This window comes from Papilio machaon, chromosome 5 (genome assembly GCF_912999745.1).
Source record: "Papilio machaon chromosome 5, ilPapMach1.1, whole genome shotgun sequence".
Classification (NCBI taxonomy): Eukaryota; Metazoa; Arthropoda; class Insecta; order Lepidoptera; family Papilionidae; genus Papilio; species Papilio machaon.
In genome coordinates, this window is record NC_059990.1 from 9,679,670 (window position 1) to 9,700,848 (window position 21,179).

At 36.5% G+C, this 21,179-nt stretch overlaps 3 protein-coding genes across 3 annotated transcripts; 2 read left to right on the forward strand and 1 right to left on the reverse strand.

Moving 5' to 3' along the window:
- Positions 1–4,266: 4,266 nt before the first annotated feature.
- On the reverse strand, positions 4,267–7,622 carry LOC106709581 (lipoyl synthase, mitochondrial). The gene is made up of 8 exons (XM_014501405.2): positions 7,477–7,622; positions 6,909–7,101; positions 6,516–6,649; positions 6,004–6,160; positions 5,863–5,920; positions 5,569–5,721; positions 5,106–5,227; positions 4,267–4,632 (listed from the first exon to the last, which is right to left on the reverse strand). The coding sequence occupies exons 1-8, from the start codon at positions 7,522–7,524 to the stop codon at positions 4,397–4,399; spliced, it is 1,101 nt and encodes a 366-aa protein (XP_014356891.2). The 5' UTR covers positions 7,525–7,622; the 3' UTR covers positions 4,267–4,396.
- Positions 7,623–7,856: 234 nt separating this feature from the next.
- LOC106709553 lies at positions 7,857–16,335 on the forward strand. The gene is made up of 14 exons (XM_045678062.1): positions 7,857–8,194; positions 8,392–8,501; positions 9,206–9,332; positions 9,558–9,635; positions 9,799–9,957; positions 10,138–10,263; positions 10,711–10,854; positions 11,227–11,553; positions 11,861–12,009; positions 12,090–12,340; positions 12,421–12,713; positions 12,832–12,945; positions 13,544–13,706; positions 15,344–16,335. Exons 1-14 carry the CDS (start codon positions 8,111–8,113, stop codon positions 16,162–16,164), a joined length of 2,946 nt encoding a protein of 981 aa, XP_045534018.1. The 5' UTR covers positions 7,857–8,110; the 3' UTR covers positions 16,165–16,335.
- Positions 16,336–16,943: 608 nt separating this feature from the next.
- Positions 16,944–19,467, forward strand: LOC123721035. The gene is made up of 2 exons (XM_045678063.1): positions 16,944–16,967; positions 17,383–19,467. Exons 1-2 carry the CDS (start codon positions 16,944–16,946, stop codon positions 19,465–19,467), a joined length of 2,109 nt encoding a protein of 702 aa, XP_045534019.1.
- Positions 19,468–21,179: the final 1,712 nt, after the last annotated feature.

The window sequence follows — 21,179 nt, forward strand, 5'->3', positions numbered from 1 at the left end:
ATCTTTCCTTAACTTTAATGAAAGGTGGAACTTGCTTTTTTTTCTAAATTATCTTTTCTATATACAAGTAGTTTCTTTGTAAAACAAGATTCCTGCAAATTGTTTTTGTTATTACTTCTTAGTAACTACAAGCCTGGTGATTTTACAAGTTATTCTTTAAGTTAAAATTAAGAATGATTTCTTATTTACAATAGCGTTCTATTTCTAAAAAAACTGCTCCAAGAACATATTGAAAAGTTATTTTACTTTAAAAATACATAAAACGGAATATGTACAGAAAATATAAACCCCAGATTGGACAGGATTCGTATCAATCTTTGGGAAACCCTTACATTCATCTTAAGCAAATAAGTTCCTACAAATCAGGTCTACAATAAAGGCAACAGTGTCCATAAATCCCACGGCCGATCCGCGGCCAATTTTATAGAAGAGGCATCGAATTGTGGAGGCGATAAAAATGCGGAATCCTCTTGCAACGAATGGAATTGCGTATCGGGACTCAGAGAGGGTGTAATCTGCCTTTGCCTAGTACCTCTTGCCTAGTGCCTACAGGACACTCCCGTGAGCCCCGCCAGCCGACCTGCAGGCCCGCAAAGATTATGCTAATGTAGACACGTCCGTTCAGAAACTAAACATTTACTACAAGCGAAATATTTGTCTTATAAATATTATTATGCTGTAGACTTCTAACCATCTGAGCTACCAATTGCAAAAAATAAAAATGTCCCTAATTTTCGCAACAAATTTTGAAGCTATATTCAAAATCTACTAGTCTTCCAGTTATTTAAAAAAAAAAGCGACCCATCTGCACTTCCTTTCGATTAAAATAATTTTTATCAAAATCGGACCACCAGGGGCGGAGATTCGCAGTAACACACATAAAAAAAATACAGTCGAATTGATAACCTCCTTATTTTTGAAGTCGGCTAAAAACTTTTATTAGATAGGAGTTTTAAAATGTTTTGCATAGTTATAAAGCGCTAATGTTCTCCTCATCCAGTAGAACTGGATTAGCTACTAATTAAATCATCGAAGCGTATTCTAATTACACAATAACTGAATTATTACTACTAAGTAAGTATATCGGTTTACTGTTTCCTGTTACAGGTTGAAATAATTACTTATTATAGGTTGACCGGACCAATTTAATAGGCCACATTTCACATCTATCAATTTTAGCTTCATAATGTATGAATCGATACAGACTTCAAATATTATGTAAATCGATTTCAGTTATTATGAAATATTCACGTTTTTCGTTTAATTTTTTTGTTTAAAAAGAAAGATTTCACTGACGCAATATTGTAACGACGTTCGATTGATATGATTACTTTAATTTTGTCCGCTGTTACAAGGTTACGTTATTGGGTTTTGATGAAGTGTCAATTATAACCTATTAACATCGCCCGAAAAAAATAAATTTGAAGCTTGACTGTTGCTAATACTTTGAACATCTTACAAAAATGGGGGAAACAGAATGAAGCAAAAAACTGTTTTTTTGAGAACAAGGTTACCTCTATTTGTAAAATAAGTAAAGTATTTTATGTACGACCAGAGACAATTCTGTTATTAGAGCGGTCGCCTCATCTATGGTGAGTGCATGGAATCGCGCCAGAACTAAATGAAATTGAAATTAGCTTTCTCTCCCCAGAGGCGCTCGCGGAATTCTCCAAAAATAAAAGCGTATTATATTTTAAAATAGTCTCGGAGCCTGCAGCGCGGTGACTTAGCGACAACGAAATGCAATTAAACTTAATGTATTGGCGGAGTACAAGTTACAATGTATCCAAAGATCTTTCAAGGTTTATTTCATACAGAATCAATATAATTTTAGGTAATCAGTATCTGGGTATTTAAGATCATTTCCATGAGTAAGGAGATAGGTACATTCGTCCAAACTATAGCCATGAAACAAATTAGTAATTGAACTTTGATGATTTAGAAGTATATAGAAACAGTTAAAGGATTGTCATGCAGGTGAATCCTGCAAACAGGAGACAGGACGATGTCAACTTTGTATCTATTCGTTCAATTCATGAAATAATTGGAAAACGCTAAACATATCGGACAATATAGACTAACAGTAAAATTGTTGTTTTACAATTCCAGTTAAATTGGATGCGTTGCATCAGCTAATAAATTGTTGCGTGTGCGTGCACCCTGCGCAGTAACAACTGGAAGCAAATCGGGCAAATGCTATAAATTCGGGAGGCGCGTGTTGCGGCCATACCTATAAAGTGGGCGTTGTAACGGCTTACCGGGGACATGTTTGCGTTCCGACGCAACGCTCAAAATTCAGAGCCGCGCATATTTGATGAGTGGCCGTGGGAATGGCCGCGTGCCCACTGCCCACTGCGCTCGCATCCTACCGACGTACATACATTAATCCAATTGATTTGTATGCGAAATACTAGATAACAATACGATAAAGTTTCGTTTGGGATTTTTCATTTTTTAATACTGGCAACTCTTTTTTTTTTCTTTACATTGGTGGTAAATAATGTCGGCCCTAAAAAATAGTGAGCCAAATAAATATTTGATTAGGATTAGACGTTATTAAAGAAGATGTCAAATAAAAATAATTTTAGAGAATTTTCGGTAAAATTAGCTCTTTTCTCCGTCACACAGAAATCTTTTAATTGAAAACCTTCCCTCTATACTCTTTGTTGCCTAGTATTTCTTATCAGTCTTTATTTCTTGGAAGCCTCGTGTATGTACGAGGTTACTGTCGCACGACCTCACAAAAAGCCGGCCGTCCGCCCGCGGCGCCTTTTGCTGGCCATACGTGCATCACACACCTGGACCTACAATAACGGCACAGTATCAAGGATGCGGTATTTTTCTCTTTTCATTTGTTTTTTTAAGAAAGATATTTTGCCGCATATTTTAAGATCACAGATAAATAATTCAGTTATATTTGTACAGTTTTTTTTTTGTCTCCTGAGCATGAACTAGGTAACCAGAAAAAGGATACTTAAAAGTGTTATTTATTAAATAAAAAACTTAAAATTAAACATCTCAATATTCGCAATGCCGCATCCGTTTTTTCAGCTTCTTAAATCATTTCGGTAGAGGGCGCGGTATAAATTAGTTAATGTTTTGGGTATTCAGGTAGTGTTGTGTTGGTTTTTTCGCTTCTCGCTGCGATCAGTCGTGCGTACTGCTTATGCCATTGTGGCGAGCTCTCGTGTAAGCTCTCACTAGATAGACAGCTGGATAAATACATCGAGGAAGAGTATATTAAAGAAAGAAAAAAATCTAATTTAACTTCTTAAAAAAACAGTTTTAAAAGTAGTTTTGGATTAATAAATATGTATATGATTTTTAATATCTATGTATAAAACAATGTATTATTCGTTTTTTTTTTCGACGTACAGTCAGGGCCCTTCGCAATGTCCCACTTACAGAAAAATTGCCTTGTTCCTTACAACGAGACAAACTCCGCTCCTTTTAGATAACCAATTAGATAGCATTAAGTTGCGTAAACGACGGCATAATAGTAAAAAGTAAAAGGCCTAATTTTAGTCCACGTTCCCTTCCCACCCATTTCTTATAAGGAAAGGATGTGAAGAGGAAGTGGATTTGACGGAGGAGGGGACGCGTAGGAAGAGTATACATCTTTCGGTGCATCCTCTCCTCTGTCGATTAAAGGTAGGCATCTGCAATTGCGGATGTCCATGGATAACGCTCGCTATTTCGGCGAATTCACGCGGCCGTTTGCCACATTTTGATTAAAAAAAATTACCAAATGTAATGGAATACTAAGTTAATTAGTCAGATTTAATAAAAGACATTTTATAACAACAACTTTATTGCAAATACAGTCAAAACCGTTTATAGCGACATCGTTTAGAACAACATACCGGTTAAATTGACCAAAATCAAAGGTCCTGGCTGAATGTTATATACATATCTTTCCTATTAATACCTGTCACCGGTTGTTACAACTATCGGTTATTACGACTCAATATGAGTAGTCCCTTCGATGTCGTTATAACAGATTTTGACTGTAATTAAAACGTAAAACAGAAAATAAAACATACAAGAATTAAGTTAATCCGTGTTTATTTAATTATTATTATACCCACATTATATCACAACAATATCGTGAATTGATAACAATTTAAAGCAAATATACATCTATTCATATACAAATACTTAACAAATGTAATATTATTTCAGATTATTTTTTTATAATCCACCATTTTCCTAATTTGGGAGTGATTTGATTTATTTTCGTAATAAATATCTCACTTATAAAAAATCTCAGTTGGAGGCAATTAGTTGGACAATCTTCCTGTCTTACTTAGTCATTAATTGATGCCTAAGGGTATCCCTTAGTGTACGTAAATTCACACTAAGAGAGACTTTAAGGTCACCGAAGTTATCAAAGTGATCAGGCCGTCTTAGCCTTCCTGTCTTTGAGCAGACTGGTGATGAAGAACTCTCCAGCCCGGTACGAGGACCTGACGAGGGGTCCACTGGCAGTGTACAGGAAGCCCAGCTGTCCACCTCGAGCCTCCCACTGCTGGAACTTGGCCGGAGTCACATATTCAAACACCTTCAGGTGCCTCTTCGTAGGCTGCATGTACTGACCTAATGTCACACAGTCAACGCCTGCTGATCGGAGATCTAACAATAAAAAAAGACATTTAAATTCAATTCTGCAGATATTTTATCTCTATACTAGCTATCGCCTGTGACTCCGCTCGCATGGGTTTAAAAAAAAACTTAATTAGTAGCCTATTTTCCTTTATTAGTAGCCAAATTTCATCAAAATTTATGCAGCCATTCGGGAGATATTTAAACAAACATCCATCCATCCATCTAAACATACGCATTTATAATATTTGTAAGAAGTATAGTATACAGAATAGGTAGGATATTTTTTCCAATGTAAGATGATCTCTGTTTTATTTGATCAATCATATAAAACAGAGCTCAGCTTATTTGGAGCTGTAATATTGTCTTGTACTGTTTATTGGGTGTTTCAATATTTTTCTCAGCTAAAGGTCATCTGTGTTTTGTACAAAATTCGAAAGAAATACTGAACCATCAAAATATTTGGAAATCATATTAAAAATTCTATATTTATCTATAAATACCTTTCATAGTTTGCTCCACTTGCTCATCTGTCTCTCCCAGACCCAGCATGATGGAGGACTTGGTCACCAGCTCAGGATTTATCTCCTTCGCCGTCTCCAGCACCTTCAGCGTTTGACGATACCTATAAACATGTATGCATTATAAGATGGCAAGCAAGCAAGCCTGAATTCGCTGAAATGGCGAAGAAATACGTTGCCTATCTTTAATCGATGGTAGAGGAGATGTACAGATAGAGAATGTTTTCCCTTCTTATACGTCCCCTTCCTCCATCAAATCTACTTCTCCTTCCCATCCTTTCCTTTTCAGAAAAGGGTACGAAGAAAAAGAGGACTAAAATTAGGTTTTATACAAATAAACTTCAGCGCCATCTAGAATTGATTGCTTAGTTAAGAAAAGCGCCATCTATTGGGAATCTGGAATTAGCTGTTTTATCTAAACCAGAACAGAGCACAGTGTATTTACCCCGCACGTCTGTCCCTCACGAAGGGCGTAAGTCTCTCCACTGTCTCAATGTTGTGCGCGAACACATCAAGTCCGCAGTTGGCGATGTTCGCGATGCTGTCCCGGTTGCCGCGGAAGTCGGGCACCAGGCACTCCACCAGGATCTCACTGTTCCTGTAAAATGCACACTACTCGTGTTAGCTAACCGAGAACTTCTACTGCCAAAAAATTCCCTTGAATTCTTTTTTTCTATCGTAAGCTGTCTTTTTAACAGGTCTGTAAAAACTATCTTAAGTATTAAAAAGTTATACTTACTGTCGTTTTATTTCTCTGACAGTTTCCGCAAAGTGTGAGGAGCCACCGTCTGGCAAATCTGTGGTCAAACAGAAAATTATTTTATACCTAAAAGAATTTAAATTAAAAAACGAGAACATTATTTATAGCATTTTAACACACCATCTCTGTCGACAGATGTCAACACAATATATCCTAGACCCCATTGACCCACAGCATAGGCTGTGTTGCGAGGTTCATCCGGGTCCAGTGGGGGCGGCGCCCGAGATGTTTTTACCGAACAAAACATGCAGCCGCGTGTACAAGTATCGCCCATTAGCTGGAAAATTACATAAATAAAAGGGATGTTTACATCATTAAATGGTTAACAAAATGCAATTGCCATTTTGTACTTAAATCTAGTTTTCATATCTCGGTTAACTCAACAATGTTTTAACTTGTTTGTGTATAAGTTATTTGCATAATTAACTAATAATTTCCATGCCGCATCTACTTTTCATATCTTGGTATGTACGGTATGTATTGTACAAAAAAAACACTGTACACTTGCAATACTAATGTATCATAGACCATTAATTACTTTAAGTAAGTGAATTGTAATTCTTTTTAAGGAAATAAAGATTTCTTAAACCGCACGTTAGACTGTTTCTTGTAATGTTAAATGATCAATTTACCATAATAGTGGCAGTAGATGTGCCATGTTTGCCTCCGCTCCAGCATTCTCCAATGTTTGGACACCTGGCCTCCTCACACACAGTACTCAACTTCAACCCACGGAGCTGCTCTTTTAGTGCACTGAATTTTGAACCTTAATGGCATAAAAATAAAAACTGTTTTTAACAATAGAAAAAAAATGTGTTATGCTCATTAAAAGTTGAATGTATTATGAAGACAGACAATAATAGAGCTCTAAAATTATGACCAAATTTTGCCAGTTGCTGAAAAAAATATCTTAACAATGGTGATGATTGAATTAGTACATCTACACATATTTCAGCATACACAATTATCAGATAAAATTGTTTAAACCCAATGTGAGATAAAATAAAATAAATCAATCAAGTAACCTGTAGGTATTGATGTCTTTAACCAAGGAGGTAGCCTCAATCTCTCCACTTCACCTTTCTCTCGTTTCAGCTTCCCCTCATAATCGTCCCAGTTGGCCGGTCTATCTTCAGATATGAAATCCGCCAAGCCTGGACCCTCTCTTAGTTTTTCTCTTATAGCATCCAATTTACTAGTGTGTTTACATCTTTGAACCTTTTGATAAAAAATAAGTTTCTCTTGAGAATGTAATATTTTAACATCTTGACACACTTTTGCTACTTATTTATTTGTAAGAAAAAAAATTGAAGTAATCAAACAAGTCAAAAGGTCGAGACAATAGACTTCTCTTATCAAAAACTAATGGTTTACAAAGCCTTGAAGCTTGAAGTTTAACAAATGAGTTGACACTCAAAACTTTTGAAGTTTAAGTAGAATAGTAGAAAATATTACGCAATTATATAAGGATCTTTTGAATAATAAGATTTCGTTCCACAACTTTTAATCATGGATAACAAAAACAAACCAGAGCAAAATGACCATAATGTACTTTGAAAAAAATCTGGAACATACCAAAAATTATTGACTTACCTCATGACCACGTGCTATCAAATTTACTTTTAAAGTATTACGAAACATTTTAAATCAATTGAAAATAAACATTCGAACATGAAGTTAAATTCTATGTAAAATTACAAAATTTTGGTGAAACGAGTGACATAATTTTGACATTGACATTTAAAAATTGTCAAGTTGACAAACAGTCTTCATCGCAGTCAATCAGCCAAAGGTCGTAGTCTTTTTCTTCAAGATCGATTCAAAACAATGAAAATTAAACTAACACGTATCAAAAAGAAATTAACACATTGAGAAACATTTTAATATAAGATTTTTTAACTGAGGAACACTTTACAAAAATAATTAAAAGTTTTGTCAAAAAAAAAGAAAATAAAAATCCAATTATGGCAACAACTTGTGCTGTGTTGAATGGACGATTGAAGAAGACATTAATTTATTAAAAATGTAATAAAAAATTGTTTGAATTACCAATGTCAAATCAAATCGTACTACGTAACCTAATCGTTTCATTAAAAGTTTCCTAAAAACGTTTAAAGTTAATTTCATATGAATTAAATAAATAGCGACCTTGCACTTCAACAGCTGTCAACCAGCAGGAGTGAGACAAGAATGGAATAAACAAAAAATACAATAATATATTTTCATCATGAGGAGCGTAAGTTCCCATCTTCTAGAAGATAAAATGGATGATGCCGTTACACATTATATCAATTCGCACCAATCTACAGAGGTATTATAATTTTCATTCTGTAATTTCCTTCTAATTAGGGGAGATAAAAAATTATCTCTCATAAAAAAAAATTGGGTATAAAAATAACCATAATTCAGCAGAAATTCAATTCAAAATTAACATTTACGATATGTGATAATTTGCCAATATTCAAATACAGTGTCATATAAAGTGTATCATTATTTTCTTGTACAAAGGCAGTGCATGTGGATGCCAATTCTCTTGCACTCAACGTGCAGGACGACGGCGGTGGTAGGGTGGTGACAGTGATGCAGCCCCTCAGCTTCTCAACATCACAAATGTGCAGGTAAAATTATACAAAGTATGTTATCTACATAATATAAATAAAATTGTATCTAACATGATATCAGATATGTGTTGTAGTTATTTGTGTGGTTGATTTTCAATTTTATATATATAGTCACAGGGTCTACATAACAAATATGCTAGAATAAATGTTAACTTTCAGATAAGATATTATTGACTGAATTGCACTGAAATTGGTTTATTAATACTTTAATTTACTGATTTATATATTGTATTGTCATTTTCCAATCCACATTTCAAACTAAATATTGAAACTTTCTAGAAAATAATAATATATATACATAATGTATTGTTTTTTTTGGGTTATTGACATGTATTATCATACAACTTTGATCCTTAATAAATGAATTGATATGGTAGACTAGCTGTCGCCCTCGACTCCTTCCGTGCAGAATTAAAAAAAAAACATAATAAGTAGCCTATATATCCTTCCAGACTATATCCTATATCTGTGCCAAATTTTATCAAGATCTGTTGAGCCATTCCAGTGATATCTTCAATTAAACATCCATCCATTAATTTAATTTCTACTTTAATTGTTATCTATTTTGTATGATGCAATAGAAAGGGAAGTCATTGGCTCCTTAAATACAGGTGAACCTAGTTAAGGAGAAACATTTGCATCTATAACATTAGTAGGATTAAATATATTCTGTTTAAAGTAAATTAATTCCTATTTTCCAGACAAGTATCAGTCAATGATCAAGTGAGTGAGGGTCAATGGAGTGAAGAACTTATGGACCCTGAAAGTAGATTGGCAGCTATAGTGGCACACCTCTCACGTCCATCAAATCATCAAACACATCACAAGGTGAGGTGATCTGTAGTTTAATGACTACACAGTTTTCTGTCACCTACATAATCTGTGTTGAAATTTGTAAACCCTGACTTAAAATTTAAATAATTACGCTTAATAATTCTTAAATGAAATTATGATTTCATCTCTTAATATTTAATTTGACTATTAATATGTTATATATGTAATACATAATATAAATTTATATATTTAGGTACTTTACGTAAATGAAACTTTCAGATATCTGCAGTCAGGAACGATGTAGACACATCAGTTATATTAGATGCACCTATGAGACTGTATAATGGACCACCATTGGTAAGCATACATTATTGCATCCATACATCAGGCGGCGGACTGTAAAAAATTAAGTCACAAATTTATGGTTTATAATATACGGTGATCCATACATACATACATACATAAATACACGCTGTGTTCAACTTAATGATGAATTTAATGTACTTGTGTCATCTCTCAGGATAGTACTATGTTGACGGAGCAAGATAGACAAGTACTAGATATAGCAGCCAGCGCATCTCCAGTACAAAACAAACATCAAAGTAAAAAGAGTCTTCCGCATAAGAAGAGGATCTCGAAAAAGTTGAAAAGAAACACGGGAAATAGTACTCCGCAACAAGTTAGTATTAAATAAAACGGTGACTTTAGTCATTTCTAAGAAATGTTTATTTCTCATGAGATTATTTTATTTTCATCAATAGTATCAAATTGTTTTTTAAATACACAGACTCGACTTATAGCACAGATATACCTTAATTTTGTTTACTTTAATAATATTTTCTTTATCCGGTTGTTCCAGGAACAAATAGTAGTGATACATTGTAACCCGCAAGTATCACAGGAGGAGATTCTCCCCGATAACTTTGTTGGTGGTGTTCCTCATCCGGACCATCTTGCACCAGACCCGCACCACATAGCTCATGATGTATGTTATCTTTATTTTCTTGAAACTGAAGCTATTTATAGATCTTGGTTTGGTTTCATCTCGTATTGATTGATGCCGTCTATCCATTAAAGATATGGTCTTCATCAACCTTCGGGATTACTCAGACTTTGTCTATCAGTTTCAAGTTTCAAGTGTGATTTGAAATCCACGAACATTAGTAACTCCAAACAACTACTGAAAAACTTTCACCGATCTTATATATGATGTATGGATACCACATAAATCCAAGCTGTATGGATCTAGTTGACATTTGAAGCAAAAATAGATTATATTTTGGGATAGTTTAAAGACTAACTTAGTGTTTTTTTTAATCCACACAAACAATGTTGGGAACGTCAACTATGTAGAAGTCATGTGGCAAAAGTCTGTAAAATTTGAAATGTACTATACAATGTGATGTCATAATTATGTTATCACCGTGTACAGATGCGACCAATTCTGCTGTGTCAGTTGTGTGGTGAGTTCTATGGAGAGGATCAGGTCAAGTTCTACCATCACCTCCGGCAGCACTACGAGCCTCATGGCACCATCATCATTGAGAACCCAGTTCCAGACCTCTCCATTGATAAGGTTTGATATAATACTAGACAAGGGTAGAAGATAGACACCTATATCTATAATATTATATAACTAATGAAAAACTCATGAAATTATATTACTCTTTAATAATTCAAATACTACTTTATCCACAAGTAACATATGCTAGATTTAAAAATGAAAAATATTATTTGGATGTATGGATGGATGGATATATGGATGTTTGTTAGAAGATATCTACTTAAAAGCTCAATGGATCTTGATGAAATTTGAAACAGATGTAGAACATAGTCTGGAAGAACATATAGGCTTAATTTTGTTATTTCCACGCGGATTCGCGGTCGACAACTAGTATGAATAAGCCATAGAAGAATTCAAGCAATAATAGTAATTTATTTATTTCAGATGAGCAACACATGTATAGTAGATAATGTACAAACTCTCCCCGACTCGCTCGTTGAACTGTCTCTAGAGAATACAGTGCCAAAGTCTATATACCAACCCATAGACAAACATATATTGTATACGACAAGTGACAAGACTCTATCCTGTCACAATAAGGTCCAATATACAATGGCAGGTGAGAAGGAACTACCTCAGGATAACAACAAAACAGATTTGTATGATACATTCGGGAAGCTGGATCTGTACAATTGTCCCAAATGTGATAAGTCCTTCAAGAAACAGAAGCAATGTGAGGAACATGTTAAAGATGCACATTTGAATCCTAAGGTAATCCTAAATATATCTTACTAATATTATAAATAAGAATGTTTGGATGTATGGATGGATGGATGTTACTAAGTATCTGCAGAATGATTCAACGGATCTTGATGAGATTTGGCATAGATGTAGTTTGTAAGAACACATAATAAATCTTTATTTATTTTAAAAATGCCGTTGCGGACAGAGTCGCGGGCGACAGCTACTTATATTGTACATCTTTAACTATATTAATCTCGAAAGAGACTGATTTAATGTCAAAGTAGTTGCTTAGTAGAGTAGTAGATTATAGTATCTATCGTGGTGTGTGTTGCAGCTGGAGGACATGGGTGAGTTCAGCGAGCCGGAAGACCTGATGGCCGGCATCCATGTGGCTGTGGAAGACGGCGAGCAGTACGAGCCCACACTGCTGCCTCACCTCGTGGTAGAGAATGGACATGTACACCAGGACCACGTCAGGCACTGGTCAGATAAAACAACCACTTAGAAGTCTTAGAAAGTGCACTTTGACAAGATCTTTTATAAATTGTGCCATAAAATTTCAGGTATATGCGCGGCAGCGGCGAGATGTGCTGCGACGCGCCCGACTACTGCGCAGTGTGTCCCGCCCCGCCCCCCGCACCTCCTCCCTTACCGCCCCCACCTCACCTCGCCCCGCCCCCGCCTGCGCCCGCCCCGCCCCCTCCACAGCCAGCCCCGCCCCCGCTCGCACCAGCCCCGCCCCCACTCGCACCCGCCCCCTTACCTCCAGTCAGTACACCCGCAACTATGAACGGACAGTCACCGCAACTTAAAGGTAGCTTGAACCTAAGACCGCAAAAAAAAATTGTTTTAGTGTATTTTACTCTAACTCTAGAATGAAATTTTATTTCGCAGAAGAAGTTCTTCAACGGATATTTGAAAGCGAAGTGCCGAATCAGGAGACTCCTTTTACAGCAATAATTGAAAATCCATCGGAGCCCCCCAAACCACCGGAGCCTCCGCGCGAGGAGCAGAAGACTAAAGCGCCCGGTGGCAAGAAGAAAGCTCTGAAGAGATTCGAATGTCCGCTGTGCGACCGAGTGTTCCACCACAGGAACAGTCTGCTGTACCACATGCTGATGCATGGAGAGAAGCAGCACTTCTGCAAGGACTGCGACAAGGGATTCTACACCGCCGCAGCTTTGAAGGTCACTTCCCTTCCTCATTCACATCCGGCTCGAAGGACCTATATAAATGAAATATGAAGATTTATTGTTACATAGGAAGATTTATTGTTACATATATATAGGTTTATTGTGTGTGTAGGTACACCGTCGTGTGCACAGTGGCGACCGGCCATGCGCCTGTGACGAATGTGGTCGTAACTTCCGTCAGTGGAGCGACCTCAAGTACCACAAAGCCTCCATACACTCCGACCAGGTACCGTATCTGAATACCGGAGATTTTACTTATTTATATTAATATAATAAAAAATACACATACTTTGTAGCGCAGGATCTCAGCAATCACAGCTTATTTTTTAATAATTCTTTTTTTAATAAAAAGCCTTACACTTTAGGAATGCTTTAGGTTATATATTTTCACGCTTTTAACCTTAGAGAGTGAGTAAATTGCAAAAAACTGCAAGCCAATAGCAATACATAAACATGGTTACCATGGTAACAGTATTCATGAACATGAACCCTGAAGAAAAAACTAAAGAATATATTATATGTTATTTAATTTTTTGTACAGTCCAGTTTAGATTTAATTTAGGTATATGTTATCATTGTTTTCTTTCTTTTGGTCTTTTTTTAAATTATATGTTAATTAAGAAAGCGCGACGTCTACAAACTATGGAAGTGGTTTGGCGAGGTTTATTTACATATATTATTGTCTAAATATTATAAATAAATAAATAAAAAAAATGAAATAAATCCAACAGTGGTCTTTGCATAGCTCCCTTGTGCGTTCAGTTTCGAATAAAAACAGTTTCTTAATACAATTTCTTTTATATCCATTACGTTGTGTGTTGCAGAAAAACTTCAAATGTGAATTCTGTGACAAGGAATTCGCGCGGCGATACTCGTTAAATGTACATCGACGTATTCACACCGGCGAGCGTAATTACAAGTGTGACTACTGTAATAAGACATTCCGCGCCTCCTCATACCGCCTCAGTCATATGCGTACACACACAGGTATGTACATACATACATACATACATAGTCATATCACATCTGTACCACACAAACACTTCACAGACACAAAGGTGTAGCGGTTAAAGGGTTAAGTTGACTCAAACTAGTTTCCTAGACATCTTGCATCAACTACATTCCCGTCAAGATCATGTCAAATGCGGTTTCAGGACAGACAGACACATAGAAAAATAATAAAACAAATTGGTTTCACGTTATTAGTGACGCAAATATTAGGTCCTTACATATGAAATTGGCGTTTTGTATGGGAGGAACAAAAAGTCGAATATTTTTTAATATAATACATTTAATTAATCAAAGTATGAACCATAATTTTCTATGCACTTTTGCCATCTCATAGGTAGTTCATTGATCCCTTTACTAAAAAAACCAGTCGGACGGGAATCAATAAAATCTTTGAAGGCGATTTGGACTGCCCCATCGGAGTTGAATTTTTTCCCTTGAAAGAAGTTATCCAAATTTCGAAAAAAATTGTAATCTGTTGGAGCAAGGTCCGGCGAGTACGGAGGATGTCTTAGACTTTCCAATTGAAGCTCTTCTAATTTAGTAGCCGTCTGTTGCGCAGTGTGTGGTCTAGCGTTGTCGTGAAGCAGCAGTGGCGTGGAGCGATTGACCAGCCTAGGTTGTTTAGCCGCTAGCTTTTCCATCATGGTTTGCAATTGCTGACAATAGACATCAGCCGTAATAGTCTGGCCAGATTTGAGAAAACTGTAATGAACAATACCGGCACTAGTCCACCAAACGCTTACAAGTAACTTTTTTGGGGTTAATTTTCGCTTGGGGCAGGATTTGGCCGGCTGGCCAGGATCCAACAATTGCGCTGAGCGCTTCCGATTATCGTAAAGAACCCATTTTTCATCACAGGTAATGATTCGGTTAAAATACCTTCGTTATTGTGCAGGTTTAGTAATGTAACGCAACAGTCGACGCGCGTTTGCCGGTTTGCTTCAGTCAATTCGTGAGGTACCCACCTTTCAAGCTTTTTAATCTTCCCAATTTGCTTCAAGTGAATTAAAACAGTTTTATCACTAACATCGCAGCCTGCAGCTAACTCGGACGTGGTTTGCGATGGATCCGCTTCCACAATAGCCTTCAACTCTTCATTATCAACTTGAGTCTCAGGCCGTCCACGGGGCTTGTTCTGCAGATCGAAATTTCCAGAACGAAAACGTTGGAACCAAAAACGAACTGTGTTTTCTTTTGCAACACGACCGCCATACACATCATTCACCCTTCGAGTCGTTTCCGCAGCACTAGTGCCACGGCGGAACTCGTACTCGTAAATAATGCGATATTTTAAGTTTTCCATTTTGTAAAATGAGTGACGCAAACAGAAAAAAACAGAAGAAAAAAAGCAAATGAATGACGGTCATCGAACCACAAATACATGAGTCTATAGCTGTACAAATTTGAATTTGGAATTCCTTACCAAAGAGGAGAAATTCGTGATTAAAGTGGCCAGTACGAAAAACGCCAATTTCATATGTAAGGACCTAATACATTCACATGTACGAAATGTAAATTTTTTCCTCGATACAGACACTCCAATTTTATTTATATGTATGTATTATAAAAATGTTGATCGTCAAAATTAATTATGATTTTTTTTTATAATTCAGGTAGTAAACCTTACAAGTGCCCGCAGTGCGAGAAATGTTTCCGAGTCGCGTATGACCTGCGCCGGCACATGCTCATACATGAGAAGGTCCGCCTCAGGGTTGATGAGATGAAACCCAAATCCAAAGATTCCAAGGATAAAAAATCCAAGCCCGAAGAACCCAAGCCCAAGGCACAGGAAGTGAAACCAGCAAAGAAATCTGCTGCTAACCGTCTTCCTATACTAAAGAGTATGTTAGACAAGAAACCTACAAAAACAACAAAGAAAACTCAAACTAAGAAAGGTGCTCCAAATGTTACCGTTGCAACTAATAAAGATGTTGCAATGAAAATAAACGATAAATATACGAATAACGTCGAAGTATTTGATACTAGACAAGTTGAATACAATAAATATAAAGATGTATTTGAATACAGAGGCAACGAGGTGTTGCAAGGTTATAAAAAAGATTATTCCGAAGAAATGGTGTACAAAGAAAGTGATCGGTTGACTGAAGAGAGAGAATTAGCAGTACTAAGACCTATGTTCCGGAATACTCCACCAATAGAAGAGTTGGAGAAAAATAATATGAGATCGGAGAACACTGATGGTAATTTCCAAGTGTTTACACACATTGAGAAGAACACGGATGGAAATTTTCATGTATATACACATGCGGATAAAAGTAAAAATTACATAATTCCTACAAGTGCCTCGCAATCTGATATGAAATTGGATAGAGAACTGATTAGGGAAGTGAGAAATGATGGACTTTCTTCGGATAATATGGACAATGTGTTTTTAGAAAGGTTAAGTGCGTTTTACAATATAACGGCAGTTTGAAAGTGTTGTGTATCAGTGTGTACCCGAAGTGGGACCAAATAGTGAAATTGAAGTTTGTGTTCTTATATTTAAGTGTAAAGGTAAGATCTCTTTGGTCTATAATTATATTTAGGGTATGATAAGGTTAGGTTATAAACATACAAGATAATGGGAAAAAGTAATGTTTGAAAAAAAATTTTATTGAAGGAAAAGTTGATTTGATAAAAGTTATATAACTTCAAACTTTCGTGGTTTTTACTAATATAATGTTCGTAAGAAACGGGATTCTTACCACGATTAGGCTGTTTGAGCTCCCGATATTTCGGAACAGTTGCATGCGCCATGTTCACGGGTTGACTGGTGTTGTGCGGTAGTGTAAAAAATGTTAAAGATAGCCGTATCGGTCTACCTTCTTCCTGATTCGGCGACCACTACCACTGTCCGCGTTCTCACTGCATATTAAGTCCGCACTCGATGTTATTTTTGTTTGTTGACAAACTACACTCACTGTGTCCACATTTGTGCGCGTACTCGAAGTCGGTTGCTGTCCAGTCTTGTTGTAATACTGAATCACTGGATTCCAGGCACTCGACAATTTAAACCCATCTTCGCGATTGAAGTTTTTGCATTTAGCAATTTCAATCGCTTCTCTTACCAATCTTGGTATGTAGTGGCGTTCTGTCGATAGTACCTGGGGACTATGAAGTTCAATCCAGTGATTGGTGGAGGGGTCCAAAAGGTGTTCAGCTATAGCCGACTTCTGAGGATCGTTGTTTTTAACAGCTCGTATATGTTCCTTTATGCGACTGGTGATGGTGCGCTTGGTTTGTCCTATATACGAGCTGCCGCAGCTGCAGTTGATTTTGTAGACACCGGGTGTTTCAAACGGAATACGGTCTTTGGGCGATCGCAGTTTTTGTGCTATCTTACTGTCAGGGGTAAAAATAGTTTTTATTGCGTATTTGCTCAAAATCTTCGACAGTTTGTCAGTTACCCCTCTGACGTAAGGCAAAAAAGCAGGCTGTCTTGCCACCTCCATCGCATCGCAATAACCGCTACTTATTTGACAAAGCCCAGTGTGAGTTATATTGTTTACATCTGGAGTGCAGTGAGTTGTTGACAAGCAGTGATTTTGATCTATGTGACCGCATAACCTATCTACAAGCACAACGTACTAGTGAACTCCGTACTACGAAGCTCGAACGTAAGTTTAGTTTTTTGGTTGATAAAAAATCGCAGAGAGAAAGTATTGGAGGTAGCTATGACATCACAAAAACGGTCATAAATTTATCAAATAAAGAGCTTAGTCCATCGGCAGTTAACATTCTCGAAAAGGGATTGAACTTTGCACCGTCACCTAGGCGCATACCGTACGAGAAAGTGATAGGTGGTGTAGAGGAAGCCATTAGTCGAAACAAGTTAAAGACAACTGACGCAGACATATTAAGACAGGATGTGGCGGTCACATTACGTAAGGCAAAACTTCCTCCCAAGAATGTTACTATTAAAGAACTGTCCGCAATCAAAGAACTTCGCACTGACCCCGACATATTAGTATTAAAGGCAGATAAAGGCAATGCGACGGTTGTTATGAATGTTAGCGACTATGATAATAAAATCAACACTTTGCTAAATGATTCTTCTACTTATCAACTCATGAATAACAACCCTACGCAACGAGTGAATCGGGAAACCCTAGCTTTAATCAACAAACATAAAGATGTACTGCCATCAGACGTCCATAAGCATCTAATACAGCCTAGAATAGTGCAGCCCCCTAAACTGTATGGTTTGCCGAAGGTCCATAAAGACAATGTCCCACTCAGACCCATAGTGAGCCAAATTGACTCACCCACGTATTACCTGGCAAAACATGTTGCGAATGTGCTGCAACCTTTAGTGGGTCGTACAACATCTCACGTGAAGGATTCTCGACATGTCGTAAACATCTTAAAAGACACTAGAGTTGAAGCGGATGAGATCATGGTCAGTTTCGACGTCGATTCGCTCTTCACCAATGTACCCATTAAAGATAGTATAGATGTCATAAAGGTGATTCTGAATAAAAATAACATCCCGATGGAATATGCCAAGTTACTTGAACACTGCTTGGTTACGAGTTACTTTCTGTACAATGGTCAGTATTATAAACAGATTGATGGCGTGGCTATGGGAAGCCCTGTTGCCCCCGTAGTTGCTAACATCTGGATGGAACATTTTGAAAACATTGCCATCACAGCCACACCATCACCAGTTAAACTGTGGAAAAGATACGTAGATGACGTTTTTTGTATTATGAGGGGTAACCAGGCAGACATCGAGTGTTACTTGTCATATCTCAACAGCATCCACGACAAAATAAAGTTCACCTGTGAGGTAGAAAAAGAGAGGAAACTACCTTTTTTGGACGTTTTAGTTAAGGTTCGACCGGATGGATCACTCGGCCACTCTGTGTACCGGAAGCCAACTCACACTGACAGGTACCTTCACGCGAGCTCACACCATCATCCACTACACCTGAACGCTGTAGTGACGTCACTAGTGAATCGAGCCCATGATCTTTGTGACAAAGATCACTTACCAGGTGAACTCGAACATTTGTCGAACGTACTGCGGCGGAATGGATATGATGGAAAGCTGAAAGCACGACGACACAGACGGAATAGGCCGATGGAGGTGGCAAGACAGCCTGCTTTTTTGCCTTACGTCAGAGGGGTAACTGACAAACTGTCGAAGATTTTGAGCAAATACGCAATAAAAACTATTTTTACCCCTGACAGTAAGATAGCACAAAAACTGCGATCGCCCAAAGACCGTATTCCGTTTGAAACACCCGGTGTCTACAAAATCAACTGCAGCTGCGGCAGCTCGTATATAGGACAAACCAAGCGCACCATCACCAGTCGCATAAAGGAACATATACGAGCTGTTAAAAACAACGATCCTCAGAAGTCGGCTATAGCTGAACACCTTTTGGACCCCTCCACCAATCACTGGATTGAACTTCATAGTCCCCAGGTACTATCGACAGAACGCCACTACATACCAAGATTGGTAAGAGAAGCGATTGAAATTGCTAAATGCAAAAACTTCAATCGCGAAGATGGGTTTAAATTGTCGAGTGCCTGGAATCCAGTGATTCAGTATTACAACAAGACTGGACAGCAACCGACTTCGAGTACGCGCACAAATGTGGACACAGTGAGTGTAGTTTGTCAACAAACAAAAATAACATCGAGTGCGGACTTAATATGCAGTGAGAACGCGGACAGTGGTAGTGGTCGCCGAATCAGGAAGAAGGTAGACCGATACGGCTATCTTTAACATTTTTTACACTACCGCACAACACCAGTCAACCCGTGAACATGGCGCATGCAACTGTTCCGAAATATCGGGAGCTCAAACAGCCTAATCGTGGTAAGAATCCCGTTTCTTACGAACATTATATTGATAAAAGTTATTGAATAATAAATTATGTAAGCCATTGTTAAACTTGGCTTTTATGAGCAATGGAGTTGTTTTTTGAACAAATTTTTATAAAATTTCAATATAAACAAGAAATTTGTTTATTTTAAATTTGATATAAAATTTAAATCAACCTGAAAATTAATTATAATTTTTTAATAGATTCTTATTATGTAATAAACAATTTACAATTGTCTGTGTATATATTTAAAAAAAATTTATATGAAAAGTACAATTCAAATTTGAACCAACTGTATGACAAAAAATACAATGATAGTGGAACCTGAAGCGAGAGTTCAAGGGACAGGGATATTTATCTCACTTACGGAAGTTTCTCGCTTATGAAGGCATGGAGATCGAATTTTGACTCTCGCTTATAGAGTAAATTGAATAATAAAATACAATCTTAATTCCGCTTACATTTTTGTTGAAAGTATTGTTTTAAGATCATATAATTGTGATATTACACTAGAACTAGATGAAAAAATATACTCTTATATTCCTTCCAGTATGTAACATTAATTAATTAAGAAACGGCTTAACTCACGTTTGATCGTCCGGTGACGGCACCGACTAGTTTCGTTTCTAGTCGGTGCCGTCACCGGACGATCAAACGTGAGTTAAGCCGTTTCTTAATTAATTAATTATGATGTCTCAAGAAAGTTTAAACAATTTAGTATGTAACATGTTAAACCGGAAGTCTTTAACCTACTAGTTAAAATATTTTTGCATCTTAAAGATGTATTCATATCTGCAAGATACTGCCTAAAACATCGTTAGTTTAATGCTATTGATATGTGGTTAACTTTACAATAGAAAAATAATGAAAAAGAAACAATAAAGTTACTCGTTATGGAAATTTTATTAATATAAGTGCCTGATAAATAAGAAAAAAATATACTATTAGTGATGCATTTTATAAATCATTTTTAAAATAAAAAAAATAATAGAATAAATTTTGGATTTTGACACTATTGTTGTCGGGTTACATTTTTTGGGAAATTGTCAAAATTATGTGTAAGAATTTTTTACTTTACTAATGTTCTTTAAGGTCTTATATTCATAATTTTGAATTATTTTTTTATTTAACTTTTAATGTACTTAGAAAGGTGCCAAAACCAGAACAACATTATGTGTATATATTTGTTATGTACTTTGAACATAATGTATATAACTCGTGTATATAAAATGAACTTAATATCAGCATAATATACAAAGCGATCAATTTATAGGACGCAGTGAGATATATGTTTTAGAATATATATATACATATATGAGAAGTAAGGATATCCACCGCAGACCTAGTTGTAATTATAGAATTAGGATTTATTGTTAACTTTTTTTTTGTTTACCTTAATTTCATTTTACATTTATTGTTTTTTTGTTAATGTGATAAATTAAACTGAATAAATATCGCCAGCGGTCTATTTCTTACGATCGTGAAATAAAACTTCTGTTGTTTTTTTTTTCGTCTTACAGTTTGCATTTTTAGATTACATTTAAGATTCATGAAAACTTCACAAAAACAACTAAATGCACTGTTTACAATACAGAAAAATTAAATTAATTAA